General features: G+C 56.7%; 4 protein-coding genes across 4 annotated transcripts; 1 reads left to right on the top strand and 3 right to left on the bottom strand.

The window, feature by feature from the left end:
* Positions 1-1,632: 1,632 nt before the first annotated feature.
* DICSQDRAFT_67439 (uncharacterized protein) lies at positions 1,633-2,141 on the bottom strand (the record flags this gene model as incomplete). The annotated part of the gene is made up of 3 exons (XM_007368957.1): positions 1,633-1,848; positions 1,969-1,998; positions 2,103-2,141. Coding segments are annotated over 3 exons (285 nt in total), but the record flags the coding sequence as incomplete, so codon positions are not given.
* A 562-nt stretch (positions 2,142-2,703) lies between these two features.
* Positions 2,704-7,658, bottom strand: DICSQDRAFT_110500 (uncharacterized protein). The gene is made up of 15 exons (XM_007368956.1): positions 7,020-7,658; positions 6,470-6,795; positions 6,264-6,377; positions 6,017-6,196; positions 5,921-5,957; positions 5,745-5,866; positions 5,563-5,680; positions 5,300-5,500; positions 5,201-5,241; positions 4,884-5,145; positions 4,529-4,811; positions 4,263-4,472; positions 4,108-4,201; positions 4,032-4,051; positions 2,704-3,973 (listed from the first exon to the last, which is right to left on the bottom strand). The coding sequence occupies exons 1-15, from the start codon at positions 7,480-7,482 to the stop codon at positions 3,043-3,045; spliced, it is 3,402 nt and encodes a 1,133-aa protein (XP_007369018.1). The 5' UTR covers positions 7,483-7,658; the 3' UTR covers positions 2,704-3,042.
* Positions 7,659-7,983: 325 nt separating this feature from the next.
* DICSQDRAFT_129006 (MCM-domain-containing protein) lies at positions 7,984-10,908 on the bottom strand (the record flags this gene model as incomplete). The annotated part of the gene is made up of 8 exons (XM_007368955.1): positions 7,984-8,106; positions 8,172-8,327; positions 8,522-8,830; positions 8,887-9,768; positions 9,821-9,955; positions 10,005-10,432; positions 10,483-10,654; positions 10,711-10,908. The coding sequence occupies 8 exons, from the start codon at positions 10,906-10,908 to the stop codon at positions 7,984-7,986; spliced, it is 2,403 nt and encodes an 800-aa protein (XP_007369017.1).
* A 990-nt stretch (positions 10,909-11,898) lies between these two features.
* DICSQDRAFT_182685 (uncharacterized protein) lies at positions 11,899-14,973 on the top strand (the record flags this gene model as incomplete). The annotated part of the gene is made up of 2 exons (XM_007368954.1): positions 11,899-12,401; positions 12,454-14,973. The coding sequence occupies 2 exons, from the start codon at positions 11,899-11,901 to the stop codon at positions 14,579-14,581; spliced, it is 2,631 nt and encodes an 876-aa protein (XP_007369016.1). The 3' UTR covers positions 14,582-14,973.
* Between the last annotated feature and the right edge of the window lie 1,562 nt (positions 14,974-16,535).

Genomic DNA, 16,535 nt, shown 5'->3' with positions numbered 1-16,535 from the left:
GATCCAGATTCGACACGCACGCCAGACTGGAGGGAACACGCATACGGTATCCTGGAGAATGCCATGATCGCTTCATGCTATACGGAGAGCAATACAAGAGATGCAGTAAATGGCAGTTGACAAATGAGATTGGTATATCATACGGGTAGTGGAGGACTACGTCAAGAGAGGGATATGCACAAATGCTTAGACCTACGACCAAAGTCAGCACTGAAAGTGGAGACCGCGCATATAGCGAGGAGACCTACGTCTTCGTCCCTGTCTGTCGAAATTCTTCATGGGAGGGCTCATCTTCGCTGTGCTCAAGATCCTTCAGCAGCTGCAGGCCCGTCCTGTTGAGCGCGATGTCCTCGACCCCCCAGTTCGAGAAGAATGTGATAACGGGGGTGTTCGCATTCCACACCTCTTTTAGCTCAATATAAGTGACATGTTCGCATGTCTTCGCCAGGATATAGTGCGCATCCAGCTAACGGAGGGTGCACGTAGTCAACAATCCTTCCAGTACGGCTGGCATGCGATCGTTGAGTAGCACCGTACTTCGGGAAAGCGTATAATTCCGCAATCCAACAGGGGTGCAGCCTTGGTTCAGTCGTCGTCGTCTATATGAGAGCTGGGGGCTTAGATCCGCAATTAGACGTCTCTGACAGTGTTGCGAAAGACGGTAGATTGCGCCTAGTCGATCATCGAAGAGAACTGCTTGTGGAATCGCAACCGACTCGGCAGAACGGTGTACTTGGTTGTACGGTCAAATCGACACCAATATTTGAGATCGTCTACATATTCCATCCCCCTTGCACTTCGCTGTCATCACACGATCCAAGAGATGCGCGAGAAATCGACACTCAAGATTCACATTTGATACAATGACAAAAGCTTAGTTGACACACCCACCCACAACGGCGCGGGGAACCGAGGCGAGACTATGGAGAAGGGGGAACGGAAGTAGTACACTGGGAACGAGGGACTCCTACAAGTACAGCCGCATTGTGACGGGAAACCAGACGCATCATGAACGAGACGACTAGGACAGACGAGGAGTGGCACCAGAAACGACAGCGATGATAAGGAGTGTTGTGGATGAGTGGGTCGAGCAAGAAAACATGTTATGAGAGAGGGGAGACATATAGAAGAAAAGACGAGACGTCAGGGACGACGTCTAGAGACCCGCGTACTGAACGAGCGCGAGGATGGAAGTGCTGTAATGAACGTCAAAAACTGCCTCGATCGTGGAGAAAACGAACGAACGACATACCAGTCAGCACTTAGTAGCCACCCTGGGCGCCGTAGCCGCTCTGGCCACCGTAACCACCCTGCTGGCCGCCGTAGCCTCCGCCACCGCCGTAGCCTCCCTGCTGGAAGCCTTGCTGGCCGTAGCCACCTGCTGAACAACATTCGTCAGTTACCTATCGACGTCGGCCGCGTTTACGACGCATCGCAACCTTGCGGACCCCCGAAGCTAGTCTGACCAAACGCACCCTGACCGCCGTAGCTGCCACCACCGTAGCCGCCCTGGCCTAGAGATCGAACGAACAGTCAGCGTCACGCAGCCTAGCTGGCGACAAAAGAACTCACTGCCGCCGTAGCCGCCACTGCCACCGCCGCTGTAGCCTCCTCCACCATAGCCTAATTAGCCTATGAGAGCAAGTCTGACCGCCAAGTGAAAATCATCTCACCTCCGCCTCCGCCACCGGAGCCACGGGCATTGGCCAAGTTGACCTTGATGCGGCGGCCATCGAGCTCCTGCTCGTTGAGGCTCGCGATCGCGCTCTGGGCCTCAGAGCCAGAGCTGAAGGTGACGAAACCGAAGCCACGGGAGCGGCCGGTATCACGATCGCGCATCACGATCGACTGCATAACCAAAGATCGCGGAGCGAACATTAGCGAACAAGCCTTAGGAGCGAGACCTCATGGCAATTTTGATGCACAGCCACGAAGGTCTCATGTTAGGGGCACGGGAAATTCGCGTACGTCGAGGATTTGGCCGTACGTGGAGAACGCCTGTGATCGCGAGGAACGCATGGCAAACAACAATCTATCAGACACGATGCACGGAAAGCAAATACACACGACGGGGACCGTCGCGCGATAAGAACCAAACTGACATTGCGCAGGTTATCATCCGTAGTGTTCCAGCTCAGGTTGCTAAACAGATGGGACGCAAGACGGAGGCATCAGTCGGAGCAGTTCTGAAACGCGGGGCCGCACATGGGAACCGTGTGTGAAATGTTCAACGAAACTGACCCAACGTAAACTTTTGTAGACATGACGACGATGATGATTGGAGACCGGGTCTGGTAGGTACTGTTACAGCGAGGAACCTCTTGAACGAACCGACGGAACCGAAATCGTACGAAACCGGGACTGAGAACGGACAAGCAGGAGGCGGGGCAAGAGCGAGATGATGATCGAACGGGGCGGTCCCCCCCCTCTATATACACCCCCAATCTCATTGAAACTCCGAAACCCAAAAGATTGGCGGCATCCGCACGGACCATCCACACCCCGTTCTAGCTCCATGCCAGCCAATCGGCGGGCAGCACGTGCAGGGGACGGGACCCAGAGCGCCCTAAAGAGGGGTGCGATAGCCACATCTGGCCACAGCTGCCATTTAAAGTTCGCGGCCGGATGCAGGGAGCCCCGAAAATGCTCCCAGGCACGCCATCTCCTGCCAAACTCGGACAAAACGTGATTGCTCAATTGCTACGAAAACAGCCGAAAGACAAATGCGCGATAGATGACCGAGACAACTGGTAATGCAGAGATGTGCGGGAATGTGTATGTATGCGTGCGTGCTTCGAGCGTTCGCCTCTGGGCGCCCTATTACTACAGTATCGCCGCCGCTTGTCGTGTCGCATCGTGAGTCGTGACTGGAAGGGGTGAATGTACGTTTGTATGTAAACATCAACAGACACTAAACATGGAAACGGAAGTGGTGAGAGCCTCGAAGGCTCGGGGGAGGGCATGTGGCAGACGGTGGGATAACAGCCTAGTCATGTGCAACAACAGAAAGGGAACGAATCAGCCCATTGCGGACCCTCGCATTCAGGACGTGCTCTTCCTCTTGTCCTTCTTCTCCTTCCTGATCTTCGACCCCTTCGGTTTTCCGACGTCGCTTGCCACGCTTGCCCTCGGGCTCTCATTCGAGGCGGTCGCGTCCTTCACGCTGCCCTCGTCCGTGCTCGACCGCGCCGTGTCTTGGCGCTTCAGCGATGGAAGGATAGATCCCGCAATAGTGGGAATGGACGGGATGTTCGACCCCGAGCCTTGTCTCCGAGTAGTGATCGAGATGCGCCGCGCAAGCCGCTGAATGCCCTGCGTCGACAAGGTCCTCCTCCGCTTGCCGTCCGCCTCAGGGTCGGGGGTGCCGGAGCGTTCGGGCGTCTGGGCAGCCTGGAACGTGACACCTGGTGCCCGCTCAGCGACCGAGCCCTCGCGCTGGGAACCAGTCTCAGGAGAAGTCGGGAAGGCCAGAGGAGCGGGACTATCCGAGCTGGGGAAGGCGACCGGGGGAGCGGCATCGTCGGCAGAGGGGAACGCAACAGGAGCCGATTCCTCGGAATTGGGGAACGCGACGGGCGCAGAAGCAGGGGCTTCAGGAGCCTGCTCCGCACTCGTGACCACGGGCTCTACAGACACCTCTTTATCGTCTGAGACAGGGAAGGCCACGGCAGGCGCGTCTTGTGTACCGGCGACAGTCTCCTCAGGAGCCGCACTGCCCTCGTTATCGGCGAGCTTGTCCTGTGCAACCTCTTCTGTGCCAACTTGCGGGACTGCCTCTATGGCCTCCGTGAGAGGCTCCTGCGGAGCACCGTCGACGTCGAAGCCAGATACAACCGCGGACTTCCGGTGGGCGGATACATCGTCGTTGCTGGAAACCTGATCGGCCCACATCGCGGCGAAGACGCCACCCAGAGCAAGAAGTTCGGCATGAGTACCCTGTTCGACAATGCGGCCATCCTTCAGGACCAGAATCCTAGAGCGTCAGGCTAGTTTAGTCACGCATAACCTCATGACAGAGCAACATTACATACACATCAGCAGTAGCAATGGTCTAGGCAGGCGGATCGTGAGCTGAAGGCGGCCTTCTGATAGCAAAGCGGCACTCACCGACAGCCGGTGCGCGATAGAAAGCGACGACCGTCCTTGCACGAGGTTCTGCAGCGCCTTCTGGATGTCCTTCTCCGTCGATGTGTCCAAGGCGCTGACGTTTTGGGGTGCTCATGAGTAACTTAACGGCGCCGCAATCATGTTGCCAGACGAACCTTGTAGCCTCGTCCAAAAGCAGAATGGGAGGATCCTTGAGTAGGGTTCGGGCGATAGCAACCCGCTGCTTTTCACCCCCGCTCAGCCTGATACCCCGCTCTCCGACCTTGGTGTCGTATCCGTCGGGGAAGCTCAAGATGCGGTCGTGGATCTGAGCCGCCTTCGCGGCAGCAACGATCTCCTCTTGGGTTGCGCCGAACTTGCCATAGCTGTGTCCAGTAAGTATAAGTTCGATGATTGTGGCCTACTTTGCAACGAAGCTTACCCAATGTTGTAGCCAATGCTCGCGTTGAACAAGACTGGGTCTTGAGGAACAACGCCGATCGCCTTCCTCAAACTTGCTTGAGTGACATCGCGGATATCTTGGCCGTCGATCAATATGCGACCCTCTCCCTCCTGGAGGTCGTAGAAGCGGTACAGGAGGCGCAAGATCGTGGACTTGCCCGCGCCGGATTCGCCCACGAGAGCAACCGAAGAGCCCTTGGGCACCTTGAAGGAGACGCCGTCCAAAGCAGTAGTACGCTTGTCGTAAGAGAAGCTGACGTTTTCTACGGAATTTGACGGATTTGCAAAGTGAATATGGACCATTCGCGTTTTCGGCGCCGAGAGGGGTCACTCACCGAACTCAAGCGAGCCGTCCTGGATGATGAGGTCTGGGGCGTTAGGCTTATCATTGATGTCCCGGGGCTCGTTGAGAAGTTTCAGAAGACGCTCAGTGTCGACGAGAGACTGATTGATCGTGCGGTATAGGTAACCAAGCATGTTCAAGGGACCGTACAGCTGAGCGAGGTACGTGATGAAGAACACGAATTCGTGAGGCTGCGACTGGCCCCGCACAACACGCAGAGCGACGATCATGGATCCAACGAGAAGGCCGAGGGACTGTTTCGACCCGTGAGTACTGTGGGTATGGCCATACGATTGAAGCCAAACTCACGATGATGAAGTTCTGGATGAGATTGAGGAGGTTAAGGGAAACTATGATTTGCGCATTTAGATCACTCCTGAAGGATAGATGATTGAAAGAGCGCTTTACCCATGACCTTGTACTCGAGACTCTGGTACTGACGGATTGCCTCGCGGTAGCGTTCGCCCTCATGCTGCTCGCCGTTAAAATACTTCACAGTCTCGTAGTTGAGCAGGCAGTCGGTATGAATACCACGGATGGCCACATCGCGGTCGTTCATCGCCCTCCGGAGCTTCGTACGCCACCTGGTGAGCACAACGCTCGCAGTGACTGCGATGATCACGTTAGCAAAGTCGATTGTATGCGCAAGTTTCTTACTTGCTCCGACTTACCGTAAGCCGCCATCACGGCGAAGATCACGAGTGCGAGGGTCCATTCGAAGTAAATGACGAAGAACACAAGCGCAACAGCGATATCCGCGAATGTGGGCAAAACATTGAAGACAAGAGTCTGCGTCGCACGTCGAGTGAGCATCGTCGCATACTGTGATACGCAAAGGCAAAGTGGTGCATACTTCGAAGGTGCGATTGATCGCAGCGCCACGGTCGAGAATGCGCAGGATTTCGCCGGTCTTGCGGCGCGTGTGGAACGCGAACGACAGCTGGAGAAGGTGATCAAATGACAGTTGCGACATCTCTGTGATAGTCTGTCAGTCTCGTTCAGGGCGCGGGAGGGCTAAACTACGCATACCCCTATCGGAATACTGCATGACTGGGATCCACAGGGTCTAGGAAACGCAGTCAAGCAATGAGTTTCGATAGCACAAACACGTTGTCCACAACTTACGTCGCGAAGAGCAGCGAGACCACCGGTGGACTGCAAGAACCGGAGGACGACATACGCGCCGAGGTACGGCCATGGCGACACCTTGGTGCCTTCCTCGAAGATACGGACGAGCTGCGAAAAGACGAGCGGAACGAGGAAGTTCACGACTCGGCCGACGATCATGATCAGCAGGCAAAACAGCTGCGAACGCAGCACGAGACATAAAATTCAGTCGCGGATCACACGACCGGAAACGTGTTGTACGCACTGCAAGCAGTTGGAGCCCGAAGCTCTTCGATGGCCACAGATAAGGGGCAATGCGCCTGATCCGGACGAAGATCTCACCCCACGACGGGTCAAGTGCGATATCTTCCTTTGCTTCCTGCGGAGCCACAATCGAGTGTGCAAAGAGCAGTGGGACGATTTCTGCGTCAGGAACTCCGCTTGCGCGCTAGAAGGCGCCATAACACTCACCTGAGCCTTTGTCGGCGGAAGGCGCACGGTCGAAGGGGAGGGGGTGTTGGTACGAGTGGTAACACCGGAGGCTGGTGCGATGGTGCGGCCACTGCGGAAGGTGCCATACTTGCTGGCCTCCGGGGAGAGGGAAAGGCCCGCAGAAGGGGCGGCCGCGTCCTGTGCAGGTAGAAGCAAGCTGGTATCCGTCGGAGTCTCTTCATCTTGAGCCTCCACGGGGACGTAAGCGATGCGGGGGAAGACGAGCGCGAAGAGGAGGGGAACCAATAGTAATACACGGAAAGAAGGGAATGCGAGGTGAAGCAAGTAAACCGTAGAAAGGGGACCTGTACGCGTTGCATGTCAGTGAGATGCATACACACAAACCCTGGAATCGCCGGATAGGTGACAAGAGGATCGACAATTACGTGAATCCAAGCCACATGGTGTCGAAGCCTCGCCTCGGGCGTTGAGCTCGCCGCCTATGAGCTCGTAACCACGCAACGCCGCCGCTTTGCCCGCCGGCTTGCTCTGTTCGGGCGACAAGACACACAAGGGTTCAAGTACTCACGAGGGATGGCAAGAGCGAGGAGAACGACCTGCGCAATATCTAACGCCAGGGCACCGAAGATGCCGATCTTGAGCCTGTTTAAGGACCAAACATCGACGCCTTTGACTTCCTTCCATGCCCCGAGCGCCGCGAGGCCCGCGAACGCCAAGACTCCGGCGACGGCATTGACTTCGAGGCCGGTGAACGCAGGCCAATCCTTGTTTACGACGGCGTACACAACGAAAGCGAACCCGTCGAGGAGGAAGGTAAGACTGGTCAGGGAGAGGAAGGCATAGATGAGAGCGCGACGATGCGTGCGAGTAGCGACGACGACGGAGGTGATAGGAGAGGGGGCCTGTGGTTGGGTGGGCACGGAGGGGCGCTTGAAGAGCAGCGAGAGAGTGGAAAGTAGGACGATGCTGGGCGAGAGTACGCGAAGGAGGAAGAGAGGCTCCAACGCCGCGTGGGGGATGGAGGGGGGCATGAGGGTCGTCACCGCCGTCGCCGCTATGCTCGACGTCGTCGTGGGTCGTGAAAGGGAGAGAGCTGAAGAGCTCGCGCGAGAAGATGGGCGCGTGCAAGGTTGAAAACAAGTGAGCCTCGTGTTGTGTCCGAGCTCTTATCGGGAAGACGTTCCGCTAAGCGAGGCTCGCTTGTGGTCCGGGTCCAAGATGCCGACGCTGGCTTTCGTCGACCACAGCGATTGTATGATTCACGTTTCGGCGCGACTGCGTGGCGCCTTTGATGATCCTCTTAGCCGAGCATGATGTCAGATACTGGCGTCTTCCTCCCCCCCGGAAGCATTTTCACAATGAGCTTTGGGAGCACGCACGCGTAGATTACAATGTACACAAGAGTTACAAAGCAACCAACAGGACAACGACAGCAACAAGAGAATATGCCTTACAACACCAATCGCAGATATCTATTGCAGATAACGCCGCAGGCCCACGCCGCCGCGGCAGACCTTCCTTTGATCGCTTATTTACGCCTCGTCCCCCCGCCTGAACGCCTTCTCAATCGTGCCTTCCTTCAGCTTATAACCATTTGCCGCAAATAGCTTCGACCGCAGGAACGGAGCTGTATCGTAGATGTCGTGTTCCTTAGCCTGTAATGCCCGAGTCGAAGCTTTAGAAAGTTGCGACGCAATGACAGGATGCCTGGAAAACTTACCCGCTCGTCCAGCTCGGAAACCTTGATCGTGACCAATTCCGGCTGCTGGTGCCTCTGTAGCTGATAGAACCGCGCTTTCTCCTTCACAATTTGCCCCAAGATGAACGCCAGCAGCTCTTCATGGTCGCGTGCCTGCGTGAGGTACTTGCGGAAGCCCTAAACAGCGTGCCGCCACAGCATATCAGCGTCTCGCACCATACCGAAGTCCCGTCTGGCACGTCGAATGCGACTAGGTTAGGCTTCTCTGTCCGGTAGCCGGAGGTGCTCGGAACCCGGCGAACCAACCTCCCTAGTCTCATCCGACGTACCGAAGGAGACGTAGACATCACAGTAGTGAGATGTGCACGTACTCGCACGAGCGTCTTCTTGATCGACATCTTCTGCGCACTGACGAAGCTCCCCACCGCGACCGAGATAGCGAGGTCGATGTCGTCTGCACGCACATATTCGCGCAGCGCCATCTTCGCGCTCGCCTCCGCCATCCGGATCATGCTCTCCAGGTGGCGCACCGTGATGGGGTACGAACCAGTCGCGAGGGACTCGCGCCGGAGGTCCGAGAACAGCCGCGAAAGTTTCTCCTGGTCGAGGTCGTACAACTTCGGACGAACCTTCTCTTTGGCGTACATGATATACTTGCGGAGCAGGTCTTGGGGGATGATCTGTAAGGTGAGGTCAGTGAAAGAGTCAAAGTGACGGACAGTCAGAGGGTACGCACGTCCGCGTCCAAGATGGTCCCGACGTCCATCTCTTCCTTGCTCGAGTCGAACTTCGGATGGCTCCTCAGATGACTGCCGACCACGAATCGCGCAAGCAACTCATCCTGCACCGGGTCGACCGTGTCCTTCACCACGCACAACACATCAAACCGCGACAAGATCGGTTCCGTGAGCTCGACATTCTGCTGGAAGGGGATTGTCGGGTTGTACCGCCCCCGAATCGGGTTCGCGGCGGCAATGATGGCGCACCGCGCCTGCAGCGTCGTAACAATGCCCGCCTTCGAGATAGATATCGACTGCTGCTCCATCGCCTCGTGGATCGATGTCCGGTCCGAGTCGTTCATCTTGTCGAACTCGTCGATGAGGCACGTGCCCTTGTCGGCGAGCACGAGCGCACCACCCTCAAGCGTCCACTCGCGCGTGATGGGGTCTTTTCGGACGCTGGCGGTGAGACCGACCGCGGACGCGCCCTGACCGGTGGCGAAGACGGAGCGGTGGGCAGTCTTCTCGACATACTTCAGGAATTGCGACTTCGCGGTACCGGGATCGCCTAGCAGCAGGACGTTGATGTCTCCACGGATTCGGTGCTTTCGGTTGATGTCCTTAGCTACACCGCTAAATAGTGAGAGCGCGATAGCGGTCTTGATATCCTCGTGTCCGTAAATTGAGGGGGCGATGGACTTGACGATCCGCTTCCGGATACGATCATCTCGGGCAAGAGCACGTATCTCCTTCTCGTCCTCTTCAGTAAGTCGGAAAGCAGCAAACTGATCCTCCTTCTTGTTGATGTTGTTAGCCTCGATGATCGTCGAGAAGACGGGGAAACCATTCTTTGAGTTGAGCGAAGCGTCGAAGTTGTTGCGATACACTCCGGTGAGCTCCTAGAATCATCGTTAAAGAGCGAAACGTGTGAGCGAAGAGTGCGCCGCTTACGATCTCCTCTCCGGGCTTTGCCCTATCGATAAGATCCCACAGCAAGACAACCTCTCGGTGTCTCGGGAGTCGGCCAGGAGGTACGCTCCCAGGAGACTCTTGCAGAGTCATCTTCTGATAGTTGCGGTACACAGTCTGTGAAGGCGTGAGTATGGAAGTCACGACTATCAACACGCAAACGTACCTGCTCTGAGTTTATGGCGAAAGGCCCCCTGCCCTCGCAGTTGGGGCAGTAGCTGATCTTTACCTCCCGCGTTGAGTCTTGGTAGAACGGACCGAGGACCGCCCCGCACTTGCGGCAATCGAACTTGACGTACTTGAGCTGCGGGAAGACCCCAGTGCGGCGGGTCACAACACCAGTAACGCGTACAAGCTTGTTGAGGTTGGCTCGACGAAGGTCACGGAGCGAGGCGGTGAGAGGAAGGTCAGTGATCCGGACGTGCACCTCTGAGTGGATGCGCTCATAGGCAGGGTAGTAGATCAGGATCGCGCTGAGAGCGACCTCATCGAAGATAGCCAGCATAGCAGTGGGGCAGTTCGTGAGGAAGTAAGCGAGGATAGGCTTGGAGTCAGAAAGGTGTAGGTAGGAAACCTCGAGCGACTCGGAGTTGTCTACGCGAACATCAGATGCAATAATATGCCGAGCGCGTTGGTGTACTCACTTTCTCCGAGATGGCGGATACGCTGGCCGTATACTGATGCTCCGTGCTCATCTACGTAAGTCATGAGGAATTGACGGAAGTGGCGCACGATGGTCCTGCGAACGCGATCGAGCACAATCCATTCGGCGATGGAGTTGCTCTTTATGTCGCTCAACTGCTCATAGGGCAATTCCTAGTGATACAAACAAGGTCAAGCATCAGCCTTCGAGTCTGAGGCGTATTACTCACGTCCTCCACGCCATCCATGTCATCCATGTCTCTTCTCTCGTCGTATTGCTTACGGGTACGCCTCTTCATACCGGACAACAGTCCACCCTCGGCCTCGTCGTCGTCCTCACCATCACTCTGAAAGAAGTCCGGCATGATACCACGGGCTGCCGCACGGCGACGTCGGCCACCGCGCTCGAGGCGGTCCCGGCGTGCCATGGTAGCCTCGGCGGCGCGTCGCTGAGCAGCGGTCATCTCCTCTACATTCTCGTCGTCATCGATGTCACGGTCCGAGTATCTGTCTAGCAGCTCGTTCGTCGCATAGTCACTATGAATCAACCGCATTAGTGTAGGTTCACCTTCATATACATGTTCTGTCTGTGGAAGACAACAAGAGGTGCAGTCTGCTAGTGAAAAGGAGATCCCCAGCCACAGAATGGTAAGATCGTAACCAGACCGTCATAGTTGGGCAGATACTCCATATTGTTCAAGAGAGCGTCTCCTCCCTTTAGACCCTATCGAGTCCGAGTTCGTGTCGTTCTGTACGCGTCTCTCGGCCTTAGAAACGAGCTAGGACAACATGCAACCACGTTTCTCAAGGGGACGCCCGCAGGAAAACAAAGTTCGGTCGTTCAGAGCCAAGGTTTCTCAAGGAAGACACGTACTCTTCGAATTCCTCAGCGAACAGATCCTCTCCATCGTCGCCCTCATCTGGTTCATCGTTGACATCTTTTACGGCATCGCGTTCATCCAAGCTCTCGTCAGTGTCGGAAAAGGGGGCAGGAGGTGAGGAAGGGGGAAGGGAGGACTCTTCGTCGCGTTCGACGCGCGATGGTCCGGGTGGTGAGGACCCCGGCGGGGGCGTCACTGACCGACGACGTTTCGCGCCACGAGGAGTCTACAGCACGTCAGAAAGTACACACATATATGCAGCAGATACATACCTCCATGTGAGTGATTTGTGATCTGGCGGGGCGCGGGCGGGTGGGAAGGGTGGAGAAGAGAAAGACGAGGAGTTGCAGCACGCGTCGCGCTCATTAGCGGCGGAGTCTCAATTTGCCACAACCGCGTCCACGAGACGCCGGCGCGTCGGTGGCTGAGGCCAACATCGCTCCTCGACCCCGTCCTCACCGTCCGCGACGTTGATCTCCCCTTCCTCATTCCTCTCCTTCATCCCCCGCGCGATACCACACGTCTGGGTTCCTGCAGATGTCGGAGCTCACTACCACCAGAACCACTCGACACTTTCGCACCTTGCGCAACAAATGTACCGCCCTCAATTCCTTGATTGTTGCCCCGCCGAAACCCACTGTCACAATTACCTATGGCCGCTCCTCGCAAACAAGACAACCAATCAAAGACGATGAGCCACCCCCACTAGCTATCCTGCAATCCCTTGATAAACTCGGGGCACGACTTCATCTCGACCGCGCGATCATTCAGAACATGCAACTGTCCAAGCGCATCTACGAAGTCAGGGACACTTTTAGGAACATCGTCCAAGCTTCTTTCGATGGTTCCCGGGAACAACTAGGAGAAACGCATGAGATTCCCTCTCTCACCAGCATTTGTGCTAGGATGATCGGAGAGCTCGCTCAGTCCGAAGCGGAGGCAGCGGTTCACGAAGACCCCAGTTCCGAAGGTCGTGAAGACCAGATCCGTTCACAGACCATCGAAGGCCTATACGATAACGTCCCAACGCAATACAGACAGTGAGCATATGACTTTACGGCGTATGATGATCCCATGCTAATTATAACCCAGCTTCACCCTCGTGGCGCATGCGCTAACATACATCTTGGACACATGTCCGCACCATCCCACTCTCCTCAACGCGCTCCTCGAAGTCTGCGTATCCTTTGGCTTGGAACCCGAAGCTCGCATTGTCCTGCTACAGCTTTTCACCGTGGCCATTCAGCCTCGCCCACATTCCACTTGTCCATGTCCTCTTACACACCCTGCACACAAGAACTTCCTAACCTCCCTCCGCGACACCTGCACCGGCTCTGTCCCACTCTCCAGCGTTCCAGTGACCGATAGTAACCCCGTCATCAACAACCGGACTTACACCCGCATCCTCGTCGACGCGCTCTCGCAGCCCTGCCCAGAGCAGATGCATGCCTGGACGTCAAGGGCCGTCACCAAGCTCGCCCGCGATCTACGAGAGCACGACTTCGAGGGATGCTTCGTGCCTCTGTGTGCTGGGCTGGCCCATTCTATCCACCAGGTCGCCAGGTCGAGACAGAAGTCGGATAGCTCCAAGCACGGCAAGACGCTCGACGACGTGCATACCGAGCTGCGTACCGCCGCCATGGAGCGGCTGGCCAAGTGGGTTGGGTCCATGCTCGACAGGCTGCACGCCCGCGCGTACACGCCGAGCGGTGCTGTAGGGCTGGATTACCGAGCTTGCGTCGACTTCCTTGTAGATATCGAGCCGCTTCGTCTACACATTAGCACAGAGCCAGCGACGTCGCCAACGACATGCCTAGCCGACGCCCTCTGCTGTCTCGCTGTGTACTGCCTCGTGTCACTCCCCGCACCTCCATCGCCCACCCTCAATCCCGACCTCCTCGTCCTGGAGAGCCTCCTCCACACAGCGCACGTCAAGAACACGACCTTCGACGGGCTCGTCTCCCACGTCTTCCCACTCCCCTCACTCGCCGTCTTTCACCCTCCCCTCCCACAAACTACGGAAGAGACCCCCACAACCCCTCCGACCCTGCCCACACCGGGCGATGGCAGCGCACCCGCGATCGACGCCCTCGCAGCTCCACTCCGCGCGCGGGGCCTCCACACGTGCGAAGTCTCGCTCTACATCAGTGCGATGCAGCACGTCGAGGAGCTCATCGCTGCTCCTGTCATTTATTCCAGCCCTTCACCGAACCTAGAAAGGCAGCCGCTCAGCGAGAAGGAGCTATTCGACCTCCGGCTGCAGCTCATGGATCGCGTCGAGGACGCCGAGCGGCGCTGTTATGGCGGCGCAAGGCATGGTGCGTCACGGGCTCCCGAAGGAGAACAAGAGTGGGTGTGGGAGGAGCTTGTTGGTTCTTGGGTGGTCAAGTCCCCTGCGGTCATCAAGGCGAAGGCGATGAGGGAGAAGGAGTTGGCTCGGGCGAGCAAGCGGCGCAAACTCGAAGATGGACGTGCTGCGGCGACGAGGGTGCAGGCTCCTGCCACGAGCTCTAGTCGCTCTGCCTCCCGGGCCCTACCCCACTCGCACGAGAAGGAGAACTCTTCTGAACATGACGATGAGAAATCGGACGATGAGGAAGGCGAGCCTACCCCAGCTCCCAGGCGCATCCGCAGCTTCGCCACCGTTCTCTCCGACTCGCGTCAGAACGTCATCTCTCTCCGTGGCGAGCGCACAGCCAAAAATCAGACGAAGGCGAAGCCGCAAGAGAAGGCAAAGCCTCGGGCATCCGCACCCTCTCGCCTCCCGCATGTCTTCGCCATTCCCGAATCGCCCGCGAGTGCGAGCGTGTCGGCCCCTGCGCCCTGGACGCCAGTTGCCCCGCGGCGCCGCCTCAACTTCGCAACTGCGCTCGCGGACTCGCACAAGAATGCGATCTCGTTGCGCGAGGAGCGCGCACGGCGAGAGCAGGGGAAGGCTTCCTCTGTCGCGCATTCGCACTCACGATTGAGCTCGCACTCGCACTCGACCAACCGTAAGCGGCCATTTCACGCGCTCGGGAGAAGGTCCTCGGCGAACGAGGACGAGGACGAGGAAGAGGGGTATGAGAAGGAGGTTGGGCGGCGAAACACGCGCGTGGACCTCGAGCCTGGAAGTAGCCCCGTGCGCAATGCGTACGTCGAGCCGTCTTCGGACGACGCGCTGAACTTGTTCGCGTATCCTGACTCGTCGCCTGTCAAGATACGTCGCTGCGGGGCATAGGGAGAAGTTCCGCGATATAACATCCAGCACGCGTCAAGCGCTATGCTACGCGGAACCTGGCGTTTTCGTCCCTCTTCGCCTCCAACATCCAGATATAAGCACCAATCACGCGTCCTTTCTTTGACCCCTCTGGCATGGTACATACATACAGGACTAGCCGAACCGACGGCAGATGAATGTAGGGTTCTTCGTGCCTCCCGCAGCTGCATCTATCGAGCAACCACTTATAGCTCTCTGTGCGTCCGAACTCCGGCTCAACTCGTCACGCTCGTTGTTCAACACTCGGCGATGTAGGTATCAAGCTAGTTAGGAAGTCGCTCGACTATCATGTTTGCTTCATTGAGGAGGCAAACGAGGGTAGAGATGTTGAATCTTGACAATGTACCATTCTATTCGAACATCCAGAAAGCTCCGGAGACCGTTGTGAGAGAAGTGAAGGTGAGGCGACAGAAGCAAGCGGACAGGGATTGCGCGAAAGTACCTGCTCGCTGAACCACCACTAGAGGTAGGCTGTACATGTAGCGGACGGTGGTGATCTGTCGCCAGAGTTCGAACAGAAACATCGGGGCATCTACTAACAGCTCTGCAGCGATGCTGACACTGGTCCTCCCGCACAAAGTCCCTCGACATTGGTGTCAATCGACGTATATGGCTCTCGTCTTCGATACACTTAAGATTCACGTTTCCACTACCTTGTTGAGAGCGGTAGGCCCGTAAAATGGGAAGGAACGCGAAGCCCGACGTCGCTCGCTTGCCAAATGCGGGGGTCCATCATTCCCCATCAATTGCCTAACGCGACCAGTGGCCTCGACGATTTAGCACCCCTACTTACTCATCTCGAGCTCGCCGCATCACTCACCGACGACAGATGCCCTCTTATTGAACGACCTTGCAAACTCCCTACGTCCCACCACCCCGGTTCCCGCGCTTCCATGGGAGGTCATCGAGAGAGCCATCGACCACTCCTCCGGCGACAAGAACATGCTGTGTGCTTTTGCCCTGACCTGCAGCCACATCAGCAAAAATGTCGAAGCACTGTAATGCTGGTTGTAATGGCAATATAAGGAAAGGCTACATAGCCTTTTATTATAACGCTAATCTTGGCAAGATGGACGGTGTAATGGCATTAGATATGAGAGCTAAAATCCTGTGATCATCATATTATATCGAGCCGTCATTATATTCAATAAGCTTGCACTGGAACACATGGGCGCGCTCGGCCAGGGATTATCATGCGAGCCAGGAGTTCCCATGCCAATCCCATTGTATGGATGGACAGGGATGGTGTTGACAATGGAGGTCCGTTGCCAGCACACGCTCTGACCATTGGGCACAATATCACACATGAAAAGATATGATAGAAATATTCATTGAGGGCAAATACGGTACGACAGCAGCGCGAGCGCAGAACGGCCATGAGGGGAGAGAGCATAAAGGTCAGGCACAGAGGACAGAAGCACAGCACGCAATAGAGGAACGTCGGCAAACACTAAATCCGAGGCCATAACAGTTGCTAGAAGGGAGACGCCAAAGTGGATGTCAGCTCAGTGACGGCTGGGGAAGTGGAGGATGATAGGCCCTAGGAGTGTAGTTGTTCTGACTAGGCGGAAGCGAGGGCGACTCAGACAAAGAAGACGCGGGGCCGTTGTCACAGTTTTCTCGTGCCACGTGACCTGGGGGTCATGTGTACTGGGACAGACGCTCACCTTGACCGCGGACAACTCGTATCGGAAAGTGGAGGGGCCAGGATCGAACCCCAGACCTCGTGACGGCCAGGAGCGCCCATCCTCACTCACAGGCAGGTGACTGATGTGACAGCAGGAGCGCTTACTCATTGGGAGGGGTCCGGACTCGGCACGACTCAGGTATTAGTCGTAAGGTCACCATGAGGCAGGTCAGAGGGTAGACATGAGGCAGAGAACTCTGACCAAACGATGGTCAATAGGTACCTGGT

This window comes from Dichomitus squalens, assembly GCF_000275845.1.
Source record: "Dichomitus squalens LYAD-421 SS1 unplaced genomic scaffold DICSQscaffold_42, whole genome shotgun sequence".
Classification (NCBI taxonomy): Eukaryota; Fungi; Basidiomycota; class Agaricomycetes; order Polyporales; family Polyporaceae; genus Dichomitus; species Dichomitus squalens.
This window is presented reverse-complemented; position numbering and strand designations above follow the sequence as displayed.